Source organism: Arvicanthis niloticus, chromosome 24, assembly GCF_011762505.2.
Source record: "Arvicanthis niloticus isolate mArvNil1 chromosome 24, mArvNil1.pat.X, whole genome shotgun sequence".
NCBI lineage: Eukaryota > Metazoa > Chordata > Mammalia > Rodentia > Muridae > Arvicanthis > Arvicanthis niloticus.
In genome coordinates, this window is record NC_133432.1 from 7,217,353 (window position 1) to 7,240,327 (window position 22,975).

Here is a 22,975-nt window from a genome sequence, read left to right on the forward strand (position 1 = left end):
GTAGGTCACTGGAGGTGGGCCTTTGAAGGTGATACCTGTCCTGGTTTTGGTCACACTCTTTCTGCACTCTGTCCTGGCCATCAGCTCACACCATAACCATCACTGCAGGTGCAATTCCTTTAACCCTTACCCACCCTGGTCATTAGAAATATCCCTGAAACCAGGAGCCAAAGTAAACCTGTGTTCCAATTTCACACACTCTGTTTCTATCAGGTACTCGGTTACCTGCAAAGCAAACCACCACAGGACCTGACCTGTTCCAATCCTTGCCTCAGCTTTCAGAAGATGTCTATATTCCCATTCATAGCTGTTTAACTAAGGTGCAGACTAGAGCTCAAAAATTCACCATTCACATTTTAAAAAAGAAAATCAAGCTTCCTGGTGTGTGCTTGCAGTCAAGACACTGGATGCAATGAATGGATATCAGAGGCTTGCTGGGCAATCAGCCTAACCTAACTAGTGAGCACTGGGTGCCTGTGGGAGATCCTGTTGTGGAAAACAAGCAGTGTCCCAGGATTAACACCTGAGACTGGCCTCTGGTTTCCACACACACATTCACTACCCCAACGTGTACTTACACACACACCCCTGGACACATGCTTGCACTCTCACACTCCTACATGCACACACTCATATGCACACATGCATGAACACACAGTCATGCATGCATGGATAGGCACATGCAATCACATACACACAAACACACACACTCATATACACACACATGTATGAACATATAGTTGTGCATGCATGCACAGATACATGCACATGCATGCACACACATACACACAAACACATACATGAATGCATTACACCTGCCTCCACATGCACATGTGCACATACACACATGCACGCATGCATGTGTGCACACTCTCACACTCCCACACACACACACTCATGTATACATGCTCACACACAAGCATGCATGCATGTGTGCATGCACACCCACATACTTTCATAGTTGCACATGCACACACTCATACACACACATGCATGAACACACACTTGTGCACACACACACAAGCACATGAACGCCCACACACATACAATGGTGTTATGACCATTATTTGTATGAGACAATCATGGACCAGGCTCTAGGTGTGTAAGTTAAAAAACGACAAACCAGGGGGTAGAGAGTGCTGGCCCTTCATTATCAACTCCAGGCTTGGTTTAGTTAAGGTAAAAAAGACTGGAGTTTATTTGTTTAGTTAGTGTTTATTATTTATTATGTCTGTGTATGGGCACACACACACATGTGTCGTGGTGCACATGGAAGACGACTTGGGGGAGTTGGTTCTTTCCTTTTACCACATAGGACCTGGGGAATCTACTCCAGGTGGTCAGGCTTGGCAGCAAACATCCTTATCTCCAGGGCTATCTTGCTGGCTCCAGCTAGAATTCAAGATAACCAGGTTTAATTACTGGCTGTCATATGTTGATCACTGTGTCCCGGTTAGGAGCCTCAGTAAAATGCCACTTATAAGCGTCTATCACAGTACCTGTCATTTATCAGGGACCAAAGAGACAGTGGCTGCACAGCTGACTTAAGGAATGAGTAAAATAGTCTGAAACTCAGTACACAAAACTGAAATTATGATTTCAGAGTCCGAGGCTCCTAGAACCTCTGTGTCGGGAGGAAACCATATCATTAAATGTCAGGGTCTCGTCTGACCAATGACCCAGGTGTGGGTAAAGCTAGAATATCAAACTGACTGGATTGACTGATGCCCAGGAGACAGGTAAAGTATACTTGTGTGTGTGTGTGTGTGTGTGTGTGTGTGTGTGTTCCTGAGATGAGTGACATATAGATCAGCCAATAAGGAGGGAAGACCTGCCATTACTGTGATGATCTGATATTTGGCAGGCTTTCAAAGGAACAAAGGTAGAAAAAGGAAGAGGTCCAACTAGGGAAGGAGTGAAGATATTCTCTCCCCCTCCATCTCCTTCTCCCCTTCTCCTCCTCTCCCCCTCCCCTCCCCTTCTCCTCCTCTCCTTCATCTCTTTTGTCTCCTCCCTTCCATCTCCCTATTTCCCCTTCCCCCTAAGTCTCCTCTTTCCCCTCCCTTCCATCCCTTCCTCTCCTCCCCCTCCCCTCGATCTCCCCCTCCCCTTTGCCCTCCTTTTCTCTTTCCTTCCCGCCTCAACACACACCATCACAAAAACAACAAAACCCGAGTTACCACAGAGCAAAAATTCTGAAGCCAAGAGCTAAGAATAACCTTCTTCCTCATTTTCTTTCCATCAGATTTGTCACACGCCTAGCTTGCCCCCTTTTTTTATAAATACACTGTCACTAGAACTCCAGTACATCCATTCAGTGCCAGGATCTAGAGTTGTGACAACAGCCATTGGGTCTGCAAACCTAAAACTGTGGCTCTCTGGCCCACTACAGAACATGCTAGCACATGCTGACACTCCCAAAGAGAAACTTGGGAAAGAGGAGGGGTCAGAGAGGGCACACTTGACTGCCACACACTCAGCTCTGACTTCACTGCCACACACTCAGCTCTGACTTCACTGCCACACACTCAGCTCTGATTTCACTGCCACACACTCAGCTCTGACTTCACGCCATTGGTTTGAGGGAGGCGCAGCATCTCACCTGTGTGCTCTGGCAGGACCCAGCTCCCTGCAGGCCGTCTCTCTTCCCCAGCTGTTGGTACCAAGGGCCTCAGTGGCCAGACGTTGGCCCAGCTTTTCTGAAGGTCCATCCTGATCTGGGAGCAAGAGACTGCTCTGGGGCTCTGTCCTGCAGGGGAAGAAATAAGGAGGTAAACCTGTTAGGGCATTTGGAATTATCTCGTTAGATATTCAGACCTATGATTCTCTAGCCCTTTGCTTGACTGAGATCATTAGATTATCCCTGACATTTTTTTTTTCTCCTCTGAGTGGAGTGGTGGCAGGGGGTGGGGGGTACATTTCCAGTTCAAGGCAGCCAGGGTCCCTGTGTCATCTCTGCAGTTCTCTTTCTGCCTTGATGACTTGAAAGCTACAAACTCTGAACGTTGAAGCCAAGCCACTTGGAGGGAGGGAGACATCAGAATGATAACAATTTTATAAGAAAGAGGTGAACTGCATTAAGTGACTCAGGTCTCAGAGTTTGTTACTACTGCACACACGTTGTCCTACCTCAAATATGGAAGTCTTGGAAACCAGAATTCACTTTCTCAATGAAGCACAGAAGGAATAGTTTAACCCCTTATTCCTCCCCCCTCTTTGCTAAAACTCTATGTCTCTGTATTATCTGCCTCCTCTTATCTGTAGGGTGTTTTTTTTTTTTTAATTAACCAGTACCCATTCAAGCTCCAAAAGTATTAAATGAAAAAATTCCTTAAGCAGATTACAAGAATAAACATATAGTTCTCTTAGTAGTACAATGAAACCTTGTGAGGTCCTACTGCCTCCTGCTTGGGGCATGGCACGTCCTTTAATCCAGCCCATCCATGCTGTGTATGCTACCTAATTGTTAGTCACACAGTAGGTATATTTAGCAGATTAACTGAGTTGGTACTACAGCACTGTCTTAGTTTGGGTTTGCTGCTGTGAACAGACACCATGACCAAGGCAACTCTTATAAGGACAACATTTAACTGGGACTGGCTTACAGGTTCAGAGGTTCAGTCCATTACTATCAAGGCAGGAACATGGCAGCATCCAGGCAGGCATGGTGCAGGAGGAGCTGAGAGTTCTACATCTCCATCTGAAGGCCACTAGGAGAACACTGGCTTCCAGGCAGCTAGGATGAGGGTCTTAAAGCCCATGCCTACAGTGACACACCTATTCCCACAAGGCCACACCCACTCCAACAAGGCCACACCCACTCCAGCAAGGCCACACCCACTCCAACAGGGCTACACCCACTCCAACAAGGCCACACCCACTCCAACAGGGCCACACCTTCTAATAGTGCTACTCCCTGAGCTGAGCATATACAAACCATAACAAGCACTGTGCCCAAGTCACCCCTTTGTACTCACTAAGCCCTCAGGTACAGGAGAAGGAATGATACCAGGCGTTTGACTACGTCAACAGGAAAACATAGGTGTTCATTTTATGAGATGGTAGAAACACTGTACGGTATTTTAAGAGAGAAAAGAGATCACATTTGTAGTATGTTATTTCCCCATTTCCTTAATTATTATTATTAACCTCACACTATACCTAATTTATAAATAAAACCCATTCATAGGCTCATCTATAAAGGAAAAAGAAAACATATCATAGTATGTGCAGTGCTTGCTACTATCCTGGGCTCCAGGAATCCACTGTGGTCTTTGATATTATTCATATTGGATATGCAGGGAAGTCTGGATGTGTGAATGTGGATGCTATCTCTTCACTCGACATCTGCAGTACAGGTGGCCACTGGACTCCTGAGTTCCAGGTCCCTCGGCACTGAGACAGAGAACTCCATCGGCCCTGGGACCATTGATGTAGCATGAGGAAAATGATAACCTATGCCAACCAAAAGATCTAGAAACTATCATTCTATATTGCCTTTGGTTTCTTGTAAATCAGCCAGTCTGCCATCTCTCGCAGGGGTGGGGCCACCTATTTGGAAAAGCAGTTCCTATGATGGCTTAATGTTTCTTCCTCCTGCCAAACAATACCCAGGAGTCCCTAATATGCCTGATTTGAGTCCTAGGAAGGGACAAAAAGTTGCCTAGTCACTCATGTCTTTGAGGATCCTGTTACTCAAGGTCCTGGATGCAAACTAAGAGGATCCAGGAGCTTGAGGGTCCTGAGTGTATCTGAGTTCATCCTGCTTCCTGACTCCCGGTCAAGCATCAGTCGAAGTCATCAGCGATTCTGCACCAGGTTCCTGCAGCTGCTGCAGCTCCTGCATCAACACTGGTTTTATGACTGGGGAAAGAATGGATCTGATAAGTTCCCTGATCCTTAGGGTTTCCAGGGAGTGAGCCAAGCCCAGTCCATGGAGAAGCAAGAGAAGAATAACACATCCATCTCTGCCAGGCATTTATTAGTGTATCTTCAGAAGCAGAGTGGCAAGTCGCTGCCAGCTAAGGAGGAATGGAGATTCTAATCAAGACTGCCTCCTGCCTGGTCTAGGCCAACCTGCGTTCATTAACTCCAGCCTTGGTGCCAGTTCTCAGTGTGGGGATGCAGTGATCCAGTCAAGGTTCTCAGTGTGGGGATGCGGTGACCCAGTCAGGGATGCTACTATGACCATGAGGTTAATATCCAGATGGCAGAGGCAATCATTGTCATTGTCATGTAAGTATGTGTGATGATTTATATATGCTCAGCCCAGGGAGTGGCACTATTAGAAGGTGTGGCCTTGTTGGAGTAGGTGTGGCCCTGTTGGAGTGGGTGTGGCCTTGTTGGAGGGTGTGTCCCTGTGGGCGTGAGCTTTAAGACCCTCATCTTAACTGCCTGGAAGCCAGTCTTCTCCTAGCAGCTTTCAGATGAAGATGTAGAACTCTCAGTTCCTCCTGCACCATGCCTGCCTGGATGCTTTCATGTTCCTGCCTTGATGATAATGGACTGAACCTCTGAACCTGTAAGCCAGCCCCAACTAAATGTTGTCCTGTATAAGAGTTACCTTAGTCATGGTGTCTGTTCACAGAAGTAAAACCCTAACTAAGACAGTATGGAAAACGTGACTTATTGAACATGACCAGTTAGGATGAGGACGGAGTAGCCTAGATGACAGGGAAGGTGGTATGGTAGCTATTACTTTACAGAGTCAGAAAAGACTCCTTTGACAAGCCACAGAGGGACCGGGAACTTGCAGGGTTAACGGTCAGAACTAGGCGGCCTATATTGTATACACAGATTGACTGACACTATTGTCAGGCATATTTCCTTTGCTGGAAATGGCAGATGGAGCCAACAACTTGCTTGCCATGAGTAAGCGGGACACGTGATCGAGTATGACTCTCAGATTATGTCACTAGGCATCGTTTGCCTTGCTCTCCTTGAGCGACTGTTAGGGACCATCATCTGCCGTGTTGTAAGAACACTCGGACCCACAGAGAAGCCTGCTGCCAGAAGCCAGCACTGACATCCATCCATGCAAGCAAGCATGTGGACGTGAGCCCTCTGGAACAGAGCAAACTTTTGGCAGAGGACACAATCCTTGTGGCATCCGATGATGACCTCCTGAGATGTGCTGAGCCAGAACCTTACAGCCACATCCTCAACTCACTGAAACTAAAACACAACTGTTTATTGCTCCGCCCCGCCCCTCCCCACCCCGCCCCGCCCAAGCAAGGATTAGGAGTGGGTTTTGTTTTGTTTTGGTTTTTCCCCATTATAATGCATCCCTTCTGTACAGGTATCTGCAGAAAGGGAGTTGTGTGTGCCAGGCAGAAGGAGTTAAGTTGAAAGAGCTCGGCACCTGCAGGAATGGCAAGAGGTAAGATCAGAGAGGAGGCCTTTGCAGTGAAATTTCTGTAGCTATGCACTGGGAGATGTGCTAGCCTAACTTGATCTTTTTCTCCAATAGTGCTAGCTCTGGCTTTCTGGACTGGGGTACCCCACTGGGAAATCTGTGGTAAAACAAACAGAAATATAATAAATACTACAGAAAGTGCTGAGGGGAGGCACAGGCTCCTTCACGACAGAACATTCAATTCCAGGCATCCTAGCATTTTGTGCCTCAGCTTCTCACTGCCTCCTGGTCTCTGTCTCTTGCCTACATCAGCCTCAGATACCATTCTGAGACAGAGTCTGTCTATAAGGCTTAAGGCTCGCTGAGGTCTAGGGTTGCTTTTCAGTGAGTTTTAGGTATCTTGCTGTCTCCACCCTTCCAGACCTTTGATTTCACGTGTGCCACCACACCCAGCTCCCTTGATGGGCACAAGAGATTGAACTCGGTTGTTCGAATGGCAAGCACAGAGCACCTGAGAGCCGTCTCCTAGCTCTGTTCAGCTTTCTTAAAACTGGAAGAGAGAGTGTGGAAGAGAGAGTGAGCTTAGAGTCGTCCCACGTTTCCCAAGCTTGGCACAATATCAAAGGTTCCCAGTGGGGTTTCCAAAAAAAGACCCTAGGACCCACTGTAGATGTATTGAATGACAGTCTCAAAGGGGTCGACCCAGGAATCTACACACTAAAGAAACATCCCAGATAAGACAGCCATTTATTTGTCAGACCACGCACACAATCCAAAGATGCCGCAGGATCTGGCCTCAGTCCCATCTCCTGCTTCTCTCCCCATCTTTCCATTGTTCGAGCCATATGGTCTTCTTGCTGTTTCTCAAATAGGTCAAAAGCTTTTCATGCCCCAGGCCCTTGGCACTTGCTGTTCTGTGCACCTGGCATGCAGCTCTTGCAGCAGCTTGCCTGGCCACCTCCTCATCCTCTCTCAAGGGTCACCTTTGCAGAGAGCTGTTCCTGACTTCTGCGTCTTGTCCCCTCTTCACTCCCCTCTTCACCCATGGTAGGAACCACTGGGCTTGCTGCTTTCCTCACTGATAATTTTATACGTCCTTTAACTGACAATCTGGGTGAGCACATGTGTTCTTGAGTTAGAGACTGGTCCTCTGACCATCACGTCATCAGAATGTCTGATGCTGCATCTGTTTGCTGCTGAAGGGATGGAGGGATGGACAGAGGTTACAAATCAAGGTGAGGGGACTTGACGGGACTTGTCTGCAAAGCGCCACAGCCCTTCAAGGGAACCAGACTTCAGCTGCAGCTCCCACCATGTTTTTTTCTGTTTCTAGTCTTGCATCTTTTCACGGCCTTAAGAAAAAAAAAAATTCCGTTCCATTTCTGCTGAAGCATGCCCGAAGCTGCTTTGTCTTTACCACAGAGTTACTCAATGTTGTAATGTCTTTCCTTTTCTTTCTTTAAAAAAAAAAATACTTAAAAGAAAGCAAGATCTTCAGGGGACAGCCGAGACAGAGAGTCAAGGGCCTGTACACTCCACTTCACCGAGGAGGAGAAGGGTAGTGTTCAGTTCCTTCAGGCTTCTCCTCTGTATTCCTGCTAATCAGAGGCCCTGGCACTGCTGCTGCCTGTAGTCATGGTAACTAACAGTTGATTCCTAGCCTCTGATAAGAGTCAGGGCTGAACTTTTCTAAAAAAACTCTCTAAGATGCCTGGGTCTCTAGCTGCTTGTTCGATTCTCCATCAAAGCATACACAGATGGAGCAGTTTCCGGCCGGCCGCTCCCAACAACAAAATCAGAATGCTGTTCATTTGGCCTGGAGCCAGAGGCTAATCCTCATGACCCTAGCCCTGGGCAGAGTTAACAGGATTTTAGAGACAGATAAACAAGGCTTGACCATGAGCCAAGCCACCTCTGTGGAGAGTGGGGAAAAAAAAAAACAGGGTCTCAAGACACTCGGAGAGTTGCCCGAGTCTATGTCATCATCCACGTCAGAGCCAAGCCTGATGCTGTGGCCTTTTGTCCTCTTGGTCAGTACTCTTCCTGCAATTCCTTGGTCCTAACAGCCGTTTGCATCTATTAAGCACCTACTGAATACCAGACACTGAGATGGACAGTTCTTTCTTACCCTTCAGCACGTTGTAGTTCTAAAGAAACACACCAGCAGGTGCAGCTAGTTCCACTGAGTGTGGAAAAACTGAGGGATGCAGATGGAAATGAATACTCAGCCAGCATGCCAGAGGAAGGGAGGGAAGGAGTGGGGAGAGAGAGAGAGAGAGAGAGAGAGAGAGAGAGAGAGAGAGAAGGGAGGGAGAGAGAGAACAAGAGAGAGAGGAATACTCTGAGACTCTGAGACATATTTTAAAACTACAAGAGAGTGCTGAGCAGAAGCATAGAACTTGCTGGATAATTCTAGTGTCTGCAGGACAGGAGCATCACAGAGCTTGGCATGCATCTTATGCCTCGCAAGGAGAAGCAGCCCTTGGCTGTTGGCTCTGAGATACTCCTGACTCCGACTCCCCTCATTCCCCCCATAGCCGTGCCTGTGAGTACAGCGTTTCTAACCTGGCTTCTCAGTGGATGCTGAAAACCCTGTACAGTGTGCAGAATGGTGAACTTCCCTCCCGGTCCCACTGCTGAGGACCCAGACCTGGCAAGGAAAAGGGACCTGCTTCTGAGGCAGTGCCCAGCCTCCCCCACAGAACCCCCACCCCCCCATGCTAGTTCTGCCTCCAGGCTGTGAATAACCCTGTTCCTGTACTAGCACAGGCCTGGAATCTTCTGTCTTCCATTCTCCCAAGAAAGAACAGAACTTCAGACTCCCAAGGCTCCTGGAAGTCCCAGAATTCATCCTGGGACCTGACCCAGTCCACCAATAAGATGAATGTGGCTAATTTGTGCCTCGGCTCCTGGGACTCTGGCCTGGAGTCTTGGAACTCCAGGTCTTTTTCAAGGTTAATCTAGTTAATTAAGCCCGCTTGGAGGTAATCTGCAGGAGCCTTGACCCTTCGAGCTTTCTTATCGTGGCTGGAAGAAAGCAACAAAGCCCGAGAGAAGACTGGGGATTCTGTGGTGGCGAGAGGGTTCCTTTGGATGCAGGCACAGTCATGCACATTTTAGTAAAGACTGAATGAAAAGTAAGGAAAGTTTCCTAAGACGATGTTCCCTCTGCCTTCCGTTTGTTGCCCCACAGATGTTCACCAAACATCAACTTGATGGTGCAGCACAAGAATACAGAAGTCCAGACCACGACACAGTTAGGGAGGCTTCATCACGGAAGCAGAGGGAATCCCTAAACTAGGGAATAAAAGCCAGAGGACTAATGTGTAAGGGGCTGAGGTGCCTGCCACACACCAGCACCCAAATCAGCATGGAAAATGCGGGCAGGAGACTGAGGTGAGATTCCTGAAGGGTGAACAGAAACTGGTCAGGGAAGCAGAGGAGGAAGGGCATCATAGGAGCAGAGAAACTTCGTATAACTACACAGGACACGGTGTGTTAGAATAGACATATGGGGGGGGGGAGGGAAGGATGGATGGCAAGCATTGGGAAAGAGGAAGAAGAATCTTTCAGAGCCATGTGCACAGCTGTTTCTTGGGCTTGGGTGTGCCTGTGAGCCACCAGGAGATTCTGTCCTGGTGACTGCTGATTCAGTGGGGCTGGGGTGATTACATCCTAACTCATCTCTGGTACCGCTGTTCCTGGAACACACTTGGAATAGTGGAATAGTCAGGTTGCAGAATCAACAAGGGATTTAGGTTTGATCCTAGGCTGACCTATGTAGACAGTGGTTTTCAACCTGTGGGTCACGGCCCCTTTGGAGGTGAAACAACCCTTTCACAGGAGTCGTCTAAGACAGCAGAGATCTCAGATATTTATATTAGGATCCGAAACAGTAGCAGAACTACCGTTATGAAGTAGCAACAAAAATAATTTTATAGCTGGGGGAATCACCACAGCATGAAGGAACTGTGTTAAAGGTCGAAGCATGATGAAGGTTGGGAGATATTGAGATAGGCAGACTTCCGATTTTCTGAGACAGTGGGTGAATGGTTCAGGAGAGAGAGAGAGAGAGAGAGAGAGAGAGAGAGAGAGAGAGACCCAGACAGACAGACAGAGACAGAGACAGACAGACAGAGACAGACAGACAGAGAAAGACAGACAGAGACAGAGACTCATAGATCAAGTGCAGACTTTTAAACCAAAAGAATTAAACATGGAAACATCCGCTCAGAGTTTCTGGTCCAGCTCAGCCAAGCAGGTCAGTCTCTCACCTGGGCCTGGGTTTTGAACCCTCATTACAGAGCACAACTGTGTGCTGGCCCTCATCCCCAACCCCAATCAATCCCCCCAGTCCACCCGATCATACCTCCTTCCACAGGCTGGCCTGTCAACTGCTGATCTGCAGTGAGAGATCAAACTGTCGAGCAGGGGATTAGAACTGATGGCTGGGCCTACCGGGAAAGAACAGCGTCCCACTTGAATGTGTCATGAAATAGTTAGGTGACACTGTGAAAGCATTAGCTCAGGAGTCCCACTGACCTAGGTTCAAGCTCCAACCCTGCCACTGTGTGTGGCCATGGGCAAGAGTGTCATCTTTCACTCCAGCCTGGGACCTTTGCATCTACTGGGATTGTAGACCCAGGCTTCCTCTGAGGAGAGTGGCTGTTCATTATGTAACACACGGCACCCCTGGAGAGATCACGCAAGATGGGTCCCTTTAAGGTAGGGGTTCTCACCAGTCTTAATACCATGACCCTTTAATACAGTTCCTCAAACTGTGGTAACTCCCCAACCATAAAATTATTTTCACTGCTACTCCATAACTGTAATTTTGCCGCTGTTATGAAGTGTAATGCAAATATCTGTGTTTTCCGATGGCCTTAAGTGACCCTGTGAAGGGTTGTTTGTGACCGTAGGTTAAGAACCATTGCTTTAGGGGATCATCACAGCTGCTGCAGGGAGGAGGGATGAAGTAAACAGAGATAGCTCTCCGTGTGAGAGTTTTTTAGCCTCAGAGGGAACCTGGGTCCAGCTTGGTGGGGCGAGAAAAACTCCTGATAGGGGCTACCAACAACCATCCGACTCTTCTGCATTTGGGACATAGTTATTGAGTACCTACTGTATTCGATCTATGTTGTCAGTACTGGGAAGGCAGCCGGGAACAATGACAAAGATGTACCTGCTGTGTGTAATTTTTATTCATTCTATTGAGGCGGGCAGAAGAGTGCAGAGAACAGATATAACCACGCGATAAACACAAAAGACCATTAGATGGTGATGAGAGACGCAGAGAGAGGAATCGGAACTTAACACAGGAGGCAGAGTGCTCCCAAGAGGGATGTGAAGTGCTCCTGGGATAACATTGCAGTTTCAAATGAGCTAATCGGAGGTGACATTCCAGCAAAGGCTTGAAGGTGGTCAGAGAGTGAGCCCAGAGCATGCCTGGGAGAACGTAACAGACAGAGGCACAGCTAGTGCAAAGGTCCTGAGAGGTAGGAGCACATCAGAGCTGAGGACCAGCAGGGAGCTGGAGCTGACTGAGCGAGTGTTGAGTAGGAGGCGTGGTTTCAGACAGTGAGGGGTCGGCCCATAAGGGTCTGCAGAGCCCTTGCAAGGAGCTGGGTTCAGTGGACTCTGAGCAGAAGAGTCATGATCTGACTCAGATATTAAAAATTCTCCTTTGGCACTTGTTCAGTGGAGATCTCAAGGGAGTTTAAAATCCACAGTGAGACAGAGGGAAAACTGTGGGCGGAGCTAGACAGAGGGAGAACTGTGGGCGGAACTAGACAGAGGGAGAACTGTGGGCGGAGCTAGACAGAGGGAGAACTGTGGGCGGGGCTAGACAGAGGAAGGAATGGTGGGCGGAGCTTTTTTAAAATTACGATCTATGACTGACACGCCACACCAGGTTTTGTTGTGGCATTTTTATAGATGCACATAATATATTTTGATTATGTTCACTGCCATTGCTGTCTCTCAATCTCCTGCCACTCTGGCTGATCCTTTTCCTTAACCAGCTACTCTGGCGTTCTCATATATTTTTATGTACTTCCTTTGGTGATCCAGTCTCATTACGGTTACGTACAGAAGCATGGGCCTCTTGCCAGTCACTATACCACTGAAGAAAAATATTTCTCCCTTCCCTGGCTGCTGCTAACTGCTTATGGATCCTCAGGGAGGGGTGGGCCTCGTGAGCCAGACCCCCAAATGTTATTTTGAGATGCTAGTTAGATACCCACACAGGACTGGTCACCGGGTAGCAGGATATAGGAGCTTGGATGTCAGGCAACTCATAGGAACTGAGAAATGTATCTGAGAGATGCTGCATTCGGTACAGTAAAAGCAAGGGTCTGGATCATCTGGAATTAAGGTGGAGCATCTGGCTACACTTTGGCGGGGAATGGACAGGGAGGCAGCTCTGAGGTCATCCTAGAGGAGTTGGGGGATAATAAGATGTCTCAGTAGGAGTGCTCCATCCGGATGGACCAGCTATTAAGACATGCATGCAAGGCACAGAAAGGTCCTGTTCTCCCATTTAGATTCATTCAATCATTCATTCATTCGTTAGCAACACATCCCCTCACTCTCCTGCTAACCCCGTCATTTTACTTCCAGTAGACCCAGACATGAGTCCCTTCATTAAGTTTGAAGTCCAGCAGGAGAGATAGGGCCACGCATATAATAAATCATCCCGCATGAGAGAAAAACATCCAAAAAAGGAAGCTAGTGGGGAGGAGAGACGTCTGTCTGGGGAGGAGAGACGTCTGTCTGCAGGAATCAAAGCCAGGTGGGTGCAGGAGGCTGAGTCCAGTCCAGGAGGATGTGAGGAGGCTGGAGAGGAGCTGTCAGATAATCCATCCGATTGCTCACCGGCTGGGTGGCCTGGCCCAGTCCCTTCCTTCCTGTTGAAAGTTCAGTCACCTGGCAGAGCTGCTATGGGAACAGGAGAGACAATGTGTGCCCAGAGCTTAGTGGCTCTTAGCCTGGCTCTTGGTGGCACTTTCAAGCTTGCCTCTGGAGACACATGTTGCTGATCCTGGTGGCTTTTCCCCAGAGAGGAGGAGAGGGAGGAAGGTTGGGGTACCCTTGGGGGTATGTTGAGAAGCTTCATATTGGGTGAGCTTTGGTGCCCACCAAGAGGACTATCTGATTTAGTGCCTGTCAATACCATGTTCCCATTTTTCTCTGTGTCCTGGCTTCTTCCTTAATAATTCAAGGATGGAATTCTTCTCGATCTCCATCCAGGAATAACTACTGAGTTCCTGCAGGCAGAGGAATCCTGAGATACACACAGACACACACAGACACACACAGACACACACACACACACACATACACGCATGCACACACACGCACATGTGAGATGTGAGTACACGCATGCAGACACCCATATGCACACTTATACACATGCACACACACATGCACACACATGCATACACACATATGTGAGATGTGAGTACACACACGTGTGCACATACATGCACACGCATGCATGCACACATACACACACACATGCACACCCACATGGAAACACATGCACACGTGCACACAAGCAGACACACACATGCACATGGACATGCACATGCACACACAACCACACACGTGCACGTACATGCACGTGGAGACACACGTACACATGCGTGCACGCACACACATGCAGTCGTATGTCATGCATCCACCTCCCCACTCACACACATACACTAGTGCTGCCCCATGCTGCATGCATGGGAACAATGTTCTTAACAAGCAGAGGGTGAGCAGCTGCAGACATCTTTGGAGAGGACAGAGCAGACAAGCCACAAATCTCGATGGCAGGCAGCAAGCAGGCGGCGAGCTCCAAGGTCTGGGCTCGTTAGTTTTAAAATAACACAGCAGAGAACCAAGATAAAGGGTTTCCATGGGGGAAGCTGTCAGATACGGCGTCTCACATGCTGGAAACACCAGAGGGACCGCTGGTCCCTCTCCCTGGGTTGTCTGTATCATTAGATCCCCATGTCAGCATTTGTCAGAGCCAAGCCAGCTCTGAGGACACTGGGCCCAAGCATGGTAAGCTTATGTAGTCCGTGGGGGCAGTGACGGGGGCAGGGCACTCGGGGTCAGGGGCAAAGCAGAGCTTGGGTTCATCGGCTCTGCAATGGAGTGAATGCCACTGCTTGGTCAGACTCCTGGTTCTTCCGGAGCTGTCTTCTCCCACACTGACCTGCGGATGCCACACTTCTGTCCCGGGTCACTCTTGCTGTGCTGTCCGTCAGTCAGGCATGCTATGCTCCCATCTAAGACATGGACCCAAGGCTCTTCTCTACTGAATAAAAAGCAACGATGAAGCCTGTGGTTGTCTGTGGCCATCATCTCTGCTTTGCATCTTCTTGTGTTTACGACCCATAAGGAAATTACTAAACACAGTCAAAGTCAAGCTTTCTCCTCTGGAGATGGGACATGTTGTCTGGATGTTAGGATTACCTGCCTTCTAATGGAGTGGTGATATACTTAGCACGTTTCTGGACACCCAGTAAATGATTAATACATGGTTTTGTTGCTGTTGGTGGGGGGGAGGGGGAAGGGGGATGGAGATGAGGATGGTGATGATGGTGGTTGTGATGATGATGGTGAGGATGATGATGACTGTGAGGATGCTGAAGATGCTGATACTGATGCTGATACTGACAGGGAGGCGATGGCAGGATGGATGCATATAGCAGCTGCTCCATACCAACCCCACCAATCAGCAGAAAGCTTTCAGAAGATTCTACCTATGTAGCCCAGGAACCAATCACCAGTGTGCTTTCAAATCACCCTTTCTCTCCTCTCCCCTTAGGCTTACCCCAACCCATCCTTTGTCTACACTGCTCTCTTCCTCCCTGTGGGAGAAAGGGAACCCTGGGGAAAGCCAGTGTCTAGTTTTGCATGGCAGTAGCCATTTCTCAATTCCAGCTCAGATGTCTGGTCCTCTCACTCTTGGGAGTGACTCCTCCACACAGATTCTGAAGATGCAGCTGTTGGCAAAGGTCTGGTCCTCCGCGGAGACGTTTTACCAGCCCTTTAAAAGTCAAACCCATTATCAGAGGATTGTGAGTTTATTAGGGAAGTTCATCTTTATTAGGTAGCCAGATTCACAATCACCTCTCACTGGTTTTTATGGGCTCTCCTTGGCCCCAAAGGGGGTTCAAACGCGTGTGTGTATGTGTGTGTGCATGTATGTGTACTAGGACACCTTAGGAAAGCTCCCTCCCACACACGTATGAACAGCCATCTCTTAAAGCTCCGTGGCTTCTCAACTGATAACAGGTAGGAATTTAACAGTCAGAAGCCACCGGGGCTTTGGGATCAAGCTGACTGGAGCTTAAAGCTGGTCCTGCTGTTTTCCAGCTGTGATCTTGTATGAGCCTTCTCACATCCCTGGCAACACGGGGATGATTACCGTATCTGTAAGAAGACACAGGCAGGCGTGTGAGACCTTTCCTGGTGCAATAAAGGCTCTCCGTCAGTGTTAGCTGTCACTGTGGTTACAATTATTCATTGTTAATAGCTACTGGGGCGACTAGAGCCTTCTTGTCTTTGCTAGAGCCCATTTCCTTGCCTAGACTGTGTTCTGTCTCCCTGGCTCTGCCAAGAGAGGCCTTACTCATCCTTCTAGGCTCAGAGCAGCCATCACTCTCGACTTCTTTCACATTCTTCTTGCTCTGGAATTGCTGAGACCCTGACAGCATCTGACACCTGATGCTGGACAAGGCCACTCGTGTATTCAACTCTCTTGTTTCTGTGTCTTAAAGACGGGGCTAATACTCCATCATGTGTTTAGATGCTTATAGCAAACACACACTTATTAGGCTGAACACAATATCTTATCGTAATTATAGCTGCAATTACGATCTAAAGAAGCTTGTTAAATCCAATATGAAAAAGAATTCCCACATGGTAAGGAGTCCCGTGGTTCTCCTCTCCCACAGAGCTTTGAGACTGGCATCTTACTTCCTGCTTGCCTGTACCAGTTTGGGGAGCCTGACACACACCACTGTGACCTCTAAAGAGCCTTTCTAGTGTGGAGACCTTTGCGGATCCAGTTCTTTTCAGGCTCTAACTCACGCACATCTTTTGGCCTCTTTCTTGGTACATTTGGGGGTAACACAGTGAGTCACTGGTCTTCAAGCCGTCACCCCCAACTGCAGTGTCGGAGCGAACAGCTTCCGTGTTGAATGAGACCTTACAAAGGGACAAGCATGCTATCAAGGTATCTAAACTCCACGATGTCATTTAAATCCCCAAAGCTCTTGAAGGAGGTACTACAAGAGCCTCAGAAAGGTATAGTGACTTGCTTATGGATCCACAGTAAGCCGTTGAGTAATCCCAGCATCCTAAACTACAGGTTGGTGCACTTGACTTCCAGATGGAGCAGGGCCCCACAACCCAGATGGACGTCTCCAGAGTGTCTGGAGTAATCATATCCATTTCTACTTCAGTCCTGAGCCGTGTGTGACCACCTCCTTCCCCTCCCCCTGCTGGCTTCTGCCAGCTTCTCCTCATGTTCTCGCCTGAGCCCAGCTCCCTGGCCGCCGTCTGCTTGGTCTATTGACCAAGTCATTCAATCAATCAGCCCGCTGGCCCTGACAGCTAAAAAACACCCCGTCCACCAATTTTCCCTCCAGTGCCTTTCAGAGGTCCATGGAACCTCACTAATTTGGAATTTGCAATGATTTCTGACATAGACCGTACATTTCTCATTCTGGTTAAAAAAAAAAAAAAAGTCTAAATGAAATGACATCATGCAAACCCTTGGGGGCTCCTGAGACAGGACCCTGCTGGCAGCCAAAGGGCCGTGTTCTTGCTTCTTTCCTCTTTGTCCCTCCCCCTGCTCACATCTGCTCTCACCTCCATGCCGGGTTATGATTGACAGGGACGCCATTATCCATGCTAACATCAGTAGTAACCACAGCGGACACACCCTCGCTGGCTATGTGCTGTACATGGTGCCAAGTGCTTGGCATGGGGTTACTCTGGTCTGACCTCGTCACCATGACTGCAGGCCAGCACACGTGTCAACTGGGCTCAGGGGAGAAACTGAGGCGGGGAGAAACTGAGGTGGTAGAGATGGGACTCTAACCCAGAACCTAATCAACCTTTCTACCACCTTGTCCCTTGGGATGGGCAGTCTGGTGGGGGGGGGGGGTGCAGATTTGAGTTTTCTTCATGCCCCATTAGAGTACACCCCCAACTTTGGACTTTGGAGTACACCACACACTAGGGCCAGGTAGCTTCACAATCTTCTTTGTCTGTGTGTGGAAGCCACCAGAGTTAGACTTAAAAAGCGCTGCTGGTTCAGACGCACACAGGGAGTGGTAAGGAGTTTGAACATCTCTAGGCTTTAATCCTGCTCGGGACGGTGATGTTTTGCCCTTGGGGACCAGCCATTGATCCAGAACAATTCTGCTCTGTGCTGCTGATCATGTTGAGAAACACACAGCTGGCTCGGTGTGTGCGAAGCCCCACTCGTTCCTCTCCCGCAAAAAGGCCCTGTGACATCTTTTGGCCTACCTCCAGAGCAGAGATACCTCTATGGATATGCGGGGAGGTATCCTTCTAGTGTGAATGGAAACATGGCCACACTACACAGGCCTTGCATGGATGCTTTGAACCTGGAAGGCCAGACCATTTAGAAGAACTCACAATATGCTCCTCCCCCCCCCCCCCCCCCCCCCCCCCACAATCGCCCATTTGACTGCTAGGTGTAGACAGAGCTCTGGTTTCTATAGACATTTTGCAGTCTAAAGAGACTGGGCTGAAACCAGAGACAGACAGCATGAGGGACTTGCCCAACTGTACAGTTCCCAGCCCAAGTGTGACTTCTTCCTTAGGAGCTGAACATTATGGGCACATACGTGTAGCCGAGAATGCTCGCACATGTGCGTGCACCAGAGGCGCAGAGCCCAGTCCTAAGTGGCTTTAATATCTAAGTACTGACCATATAGCCTACCGTTCAAAGCAAACAGGGCATTGGCAGTCAAAACTCAGGGATGCCACCATTTGTGACTCTCTGCTCTGTTTCCGTGAGCAGGCTCCCTCCCATCTCTCCTCCAAGGCTACTCAGCCCCACCCGCTCTCCTTTCTTGTCCTTGTTTCCTGCTCATTCTATTGCTCAAGCGAACGGATGGTGCAGTGGGATTCACCTCCGACCCTGTCCAGTCTCAACTGTGTGCAGACAGCGGGGCTGCCACTGGTCCTCTTTCTTCTGCAGAGCCCCCAGAAACAACCCGGAAGCTCTCAGCGAGGCACTGCACAGGAAGCCTTCGAGGACTAGCTGCACACTGCTACGGGCTCTGCTGCTTCTCATTTATTGTGTTCGGGCCTCCTCGAAGGCTCCCCGAGCCCTGAACAGACCCTGTACTTGGATGGCTTTTTCGCCAGGAGCCAGACTGCTGGGTTCAAAACCCAGTCCAACAGTCTCAAGTATTGACTGGCTTCAGCTCTCTGGGCTTCACCCATCAGCTGGGATTGGTAGTACCATCCTCGGCCTTCTCAGGCTATAGAAAAGAGTAAGTGATATATGCAAAGCTCTGGGTGACAGCGCCAGGCGCAAAGCGTGTGCTCTGTGTCAACTTATTTTAAATGCTCCTTCTTCGATTGGGTCACTTGGTGTTTTGATCACATCTTGCTCTAAGACACCTCCTCCGGAAAGCCTTTTCTGATTATCAGGAATGCTTGTATCTCTCGGTTCTTCGTGTTCATCATCCGTCTCGTTTTACTTGTCTATTTAATTCTTGTTTCCCACAGCAGGATGGAGCGTGTGGAAGACGAGTCTGGGGCGTCTGCTCTATGGTGATCTCATATCCAGGAGAGTGCTGGGCTCCTGACAGGTCTTCAGGAAGCATCCACTGAGTAACAGGACCGATCACAAAGGCAGTCCCATCAAGATAGCAAGGTACAGGCGACAGCAGCGTGGAGTCATGGCAGGATACAATGCTCAACAATGCCACAGAGTCAGCTTGGGATCTTCCCCCGGGTTCTAGGACACGCTATTTGGAACAGATGTTTCTACATGACGGGCACATGCCAAGGGGCAGAGAATCCTGCACACATAGACGGAATGTGACGCCCCCCACCCCCCCACCGTCCTCTTGCTGCCACATGCAGACACTCCTTTGCTTCCCACTATCGAGAAAGCATAGCTCCTCAGCCCCAGGAGCAGAGGACAAACCAGGTATTTCCTGTTCGGTATCCAGACCACCTGCCCAGCGCCGAGTGTCCTCCACCAAGCCAGTTCTGAGCTCATAGGTTCAAATCCCTGCTTTGCTGTATACGGATTATATGACCTTGGGCAATCTCAGCGCTCTCTGCCTTGATTTTTGGGATGATGCCAATTTCCCTGGTTGTGATGATTCTGTGAGCTAATTGGTGGCCCCTGTCACTGGGTCACGGCAAGACTTGGCTCTTTAACACCTTTGAACAGTAACGATGGCAAGCCCCGCCCCCACCCCTTACAAGCCCCGCCCTCTCCTCACCTTTATGCTCTTCTGCCTCAGGCCTTACCGCTTCTGTGTCCGTAGATGCTTCAACTGCTCCTATCTTATTTAGCTCTGGCCCAAGACAGGGCGATACCTTGTGGCACGCCAGGCAACTGCACCTTCAGCTCAGCTCTACGCAGTCTGGATTACAGAATCATCATCGAACTGACGCAATGTCTCTGGTCATCTTAGCTGTGGGCCTGTTCCCTTTTATTTAACCTTAGGGGTAAGGACAGAGGGGCAGCCTGTCTGTGACAAGATGCTCTATAGGGAAGTGGAAGAGACAGGGACAACATCCGGTTTCCACCACAGAGACAACCAAGGCTAACTCTCCAGAGGAACACCAGGAGCCAGTGCAGCCCACGCTTACTAAGTCTCTCCACCCATGCGTGAAGAAGCTGGGTATGGATCCATCAGCTCATGTTAGTTCTGAGTAGACGGGTGCTCCAAAGGGACATTAATCCCGCCGTTTTGCAGCCAGGTAGCCAACTCTCAGTGGCCAGAGGAAATGCTCAGGGGAAGCCACTGGTCTCCTTTACTGGAAACCAGGATGGCACGTTCAGAAATGCGTGTGGGGGAAGATATATAAGAAGTGACAGCACCAGATCCTGAGGATGCGTCTGAGGATGCGTCTGAGCGTAGAATAGAGTAGAATAGAATAGGGCATAGAGGGCTGTGGTGTGTGCCTGTGCCCCTGGAAAAATATAACCATAGGCAAACAGCTGGCTTGCCTGGAGCTCTCACCAGTGGATCCTAAAGTCTGGTTATAAACTTGACCTGGCTTATCAGATCTTCTTCTGCCTTCTTCCAGTGTTGGGCTCTATCCTAATAAGTATTCTTGGGCTGGAAAGATCAAGCAAGAGGCTATGACCCTCCAGGTCTATGTTAGTCACATTCCAATTCTGAGGCAACGAACTTATGAAGGGGGGGGGGGCTGTACATGGGGCCGCAGCTTCCATCCATAATCCACTGATCCCTTGCTTTGGGAAGAGAGTGTACCAGAGCAAAGCTGCCCCTCTCGTGGCCAGGATGGCAAAGTGAGAGATGGAGGCAAAAACTGCTGGCCCCCTCCTCCCCAAGAGCCTCTGTCCAATGCTCTAAGAATCCCCGTGAAGCTCTAGCTTGTGAAGACTCCATCTCCTCCTCAGAGCTCCAAGTTTGAAGATCCATCCCGTCACACAGGCAAGTCCCACAGAACATGGTCCCAGACGCCTCGTGCTCCTGTCTCCTCTGCTCAGGGCTCCCTTGGAAATCCCACTCATTCCTCCAGTTTCTTCCCCTGGCTGGAGGACAGAGATGTCTATCTAGGTGCTGGATGCAAGGCGGGCAATTAGTAAAGCCTTCAACCCTCCACGGCCTCGGGCTGAATCACCAAGCCAAGCTGGCTTGGCTCTGTTTAAAATGCATCCTTCTGCGCTGGACTGGACCAGTTTCAGGGAAAAACTGGATTTTGTCTTTTGTTGTTGTCATTTAAAAGAAGGGAGGAAAATCACAAAGCACATTCTCCCTCTCACCAGAGAGGATCCCATTTAAGAAAAATCAATCAGATGCACTCAGCCAAAGCCCCTGCAGGAGGAACCCATTTCTCCAGAGCGGAAAGAGCCCGGCTGAGGCTGGAGAAGAGGCCAGGAAGCTGGGATGGCTGAGAAATTATTCCACTATGGCGGGCTCACATGCAGTGGATGGGACAGAGACAGAGGTCGCATGTGACACAGTGTTCTTTCCTTTAGTAGAGGGGCTGTCCCACTGAGCTACAGATCCTCACGGCCCCGTGTAATCATGAGGCTGATCCTGAGACCCACACACTGCGGGATCCAGGAACACTCCAGTCTCCTGGGAAGAGTGGTCCTAAGACAGTAACTCAGCAGTCTGTGACGTGGCGGTCCACCGTGGTCGATTGTAAGCACCATCGTGGGTTTGCTATTGGTGGTTATTAATCTGAAGCTAGAAGGGTTTCTAATATAAATAACCAGAGAAGTAAGCATTGTCCTCTCGGTTGATGGCGGCTCCCTTCGATAACCTTAGATAGTCTCCAGAATATATCCAGAGACCAATTGCTCTCCCAATTCTACACAGATCCCAGTCTGGCGCCGGCCGGTCCCTGGTCCCTGCCCCCACTTCACTCCTCATCGCCAGAGCCTCCTAAGACACGCCTCCTTCCAGATCTTCAGGCTTAGCCCTCCCGCAATCCACTCAAAGGGACCCCACTAAATATTAGGGCAGATCCTGACACTTCCCCTTTCCAGCCCTTCACGAGGACCTGCCTAAACACAATCAACCACAAGGCCCACAGTTTGCTACCGCTCGGACTGGACCTGGTATTTCTTTGCTCTGTCCCCTCTCTCCCCTCTCTCGTGGCCTCTTCACTGTTTCCCAGATGTGGACACTCTATTTTCGTCTCAGGACCTTTGCACGCGCTGTTCCTGATGCCAGAGCTACCCCAGTGGTTGTAGGACTTCACCCCTCAAGTTCTGCAGACCCCTGCTCTGAGTCACACTTCATCCTGACAGTGTTAGGTAAACTCTGTTTGCAACCAAGCCCCGGTGCAGTTTCCTCAAGTTCTGCAGACCCCTGCTCTGAGTCACACTTCATCCTGACAGTGTTAGGTAAACTCTGTTTGCAACCAAGCCCCGGTGCAGTTTCCTCAAGTTCTGCAGACCCCTGCTCTGAGTCACACTTCATCCTGACAGTGTTAGGTAAACTCTGTTTGCAACCAAGCCCCGGTGCAGTTTCCTCCTGCCCATCCGCCCCCTCCCCCCCACTCCGGCAGCGCTTCCTAATCGGCCATCCAGACACCCGCATATTTGGGCTCTGTGTTGGGCCTCTCCCTGCCCCTTCATGAACCTAAGTTTCTCAAGGGCCCTGGTGTTGCCTGTTTGGTTTACAGCTGTTTCCTGGCCCCTTGCTGAGTGCCTAGCCTCAACAACGACTGAGTGCCTGCTCATTGAATGACTTGACTGACGATGAATAAAAGACGGATGATAAAATAATATGTGATAATTCAAGACACCTCCTGTAGCAGCTCTCCACCCACGGATGGATTTTTGTCACACTTTCCTCCACTCAAAGAAAGCCACGAGGTTGGCTTGTGCACTGAGAATGTTCACACTGTGTGTCCTTG

General features: G+C 49.4%; 1 protein-coding gene across 1 annotated transcript in view; it reads right to left on the minus strand.

Annotated features, from left to right (window-relative positions):
* The window catches only part of Srrm4 (serine/arginine repetitive matrix 4), a 153,254-nt gene that overhangs the window by 42,599 nt on the left and 87,680 nt on the right, over window positions 1-22,975 (minus strand). The window contains exon 2 of the mRNA XM_076922570.1: window positions 2,603-2,749. Coding sequence (XP_076778685.1) covers window positions 2,603-2,749 — 147 coding nt within the window. The remainder of the gene's footprint in view (window positions 1-2,602; window positions 2,750-22,975) is intronic.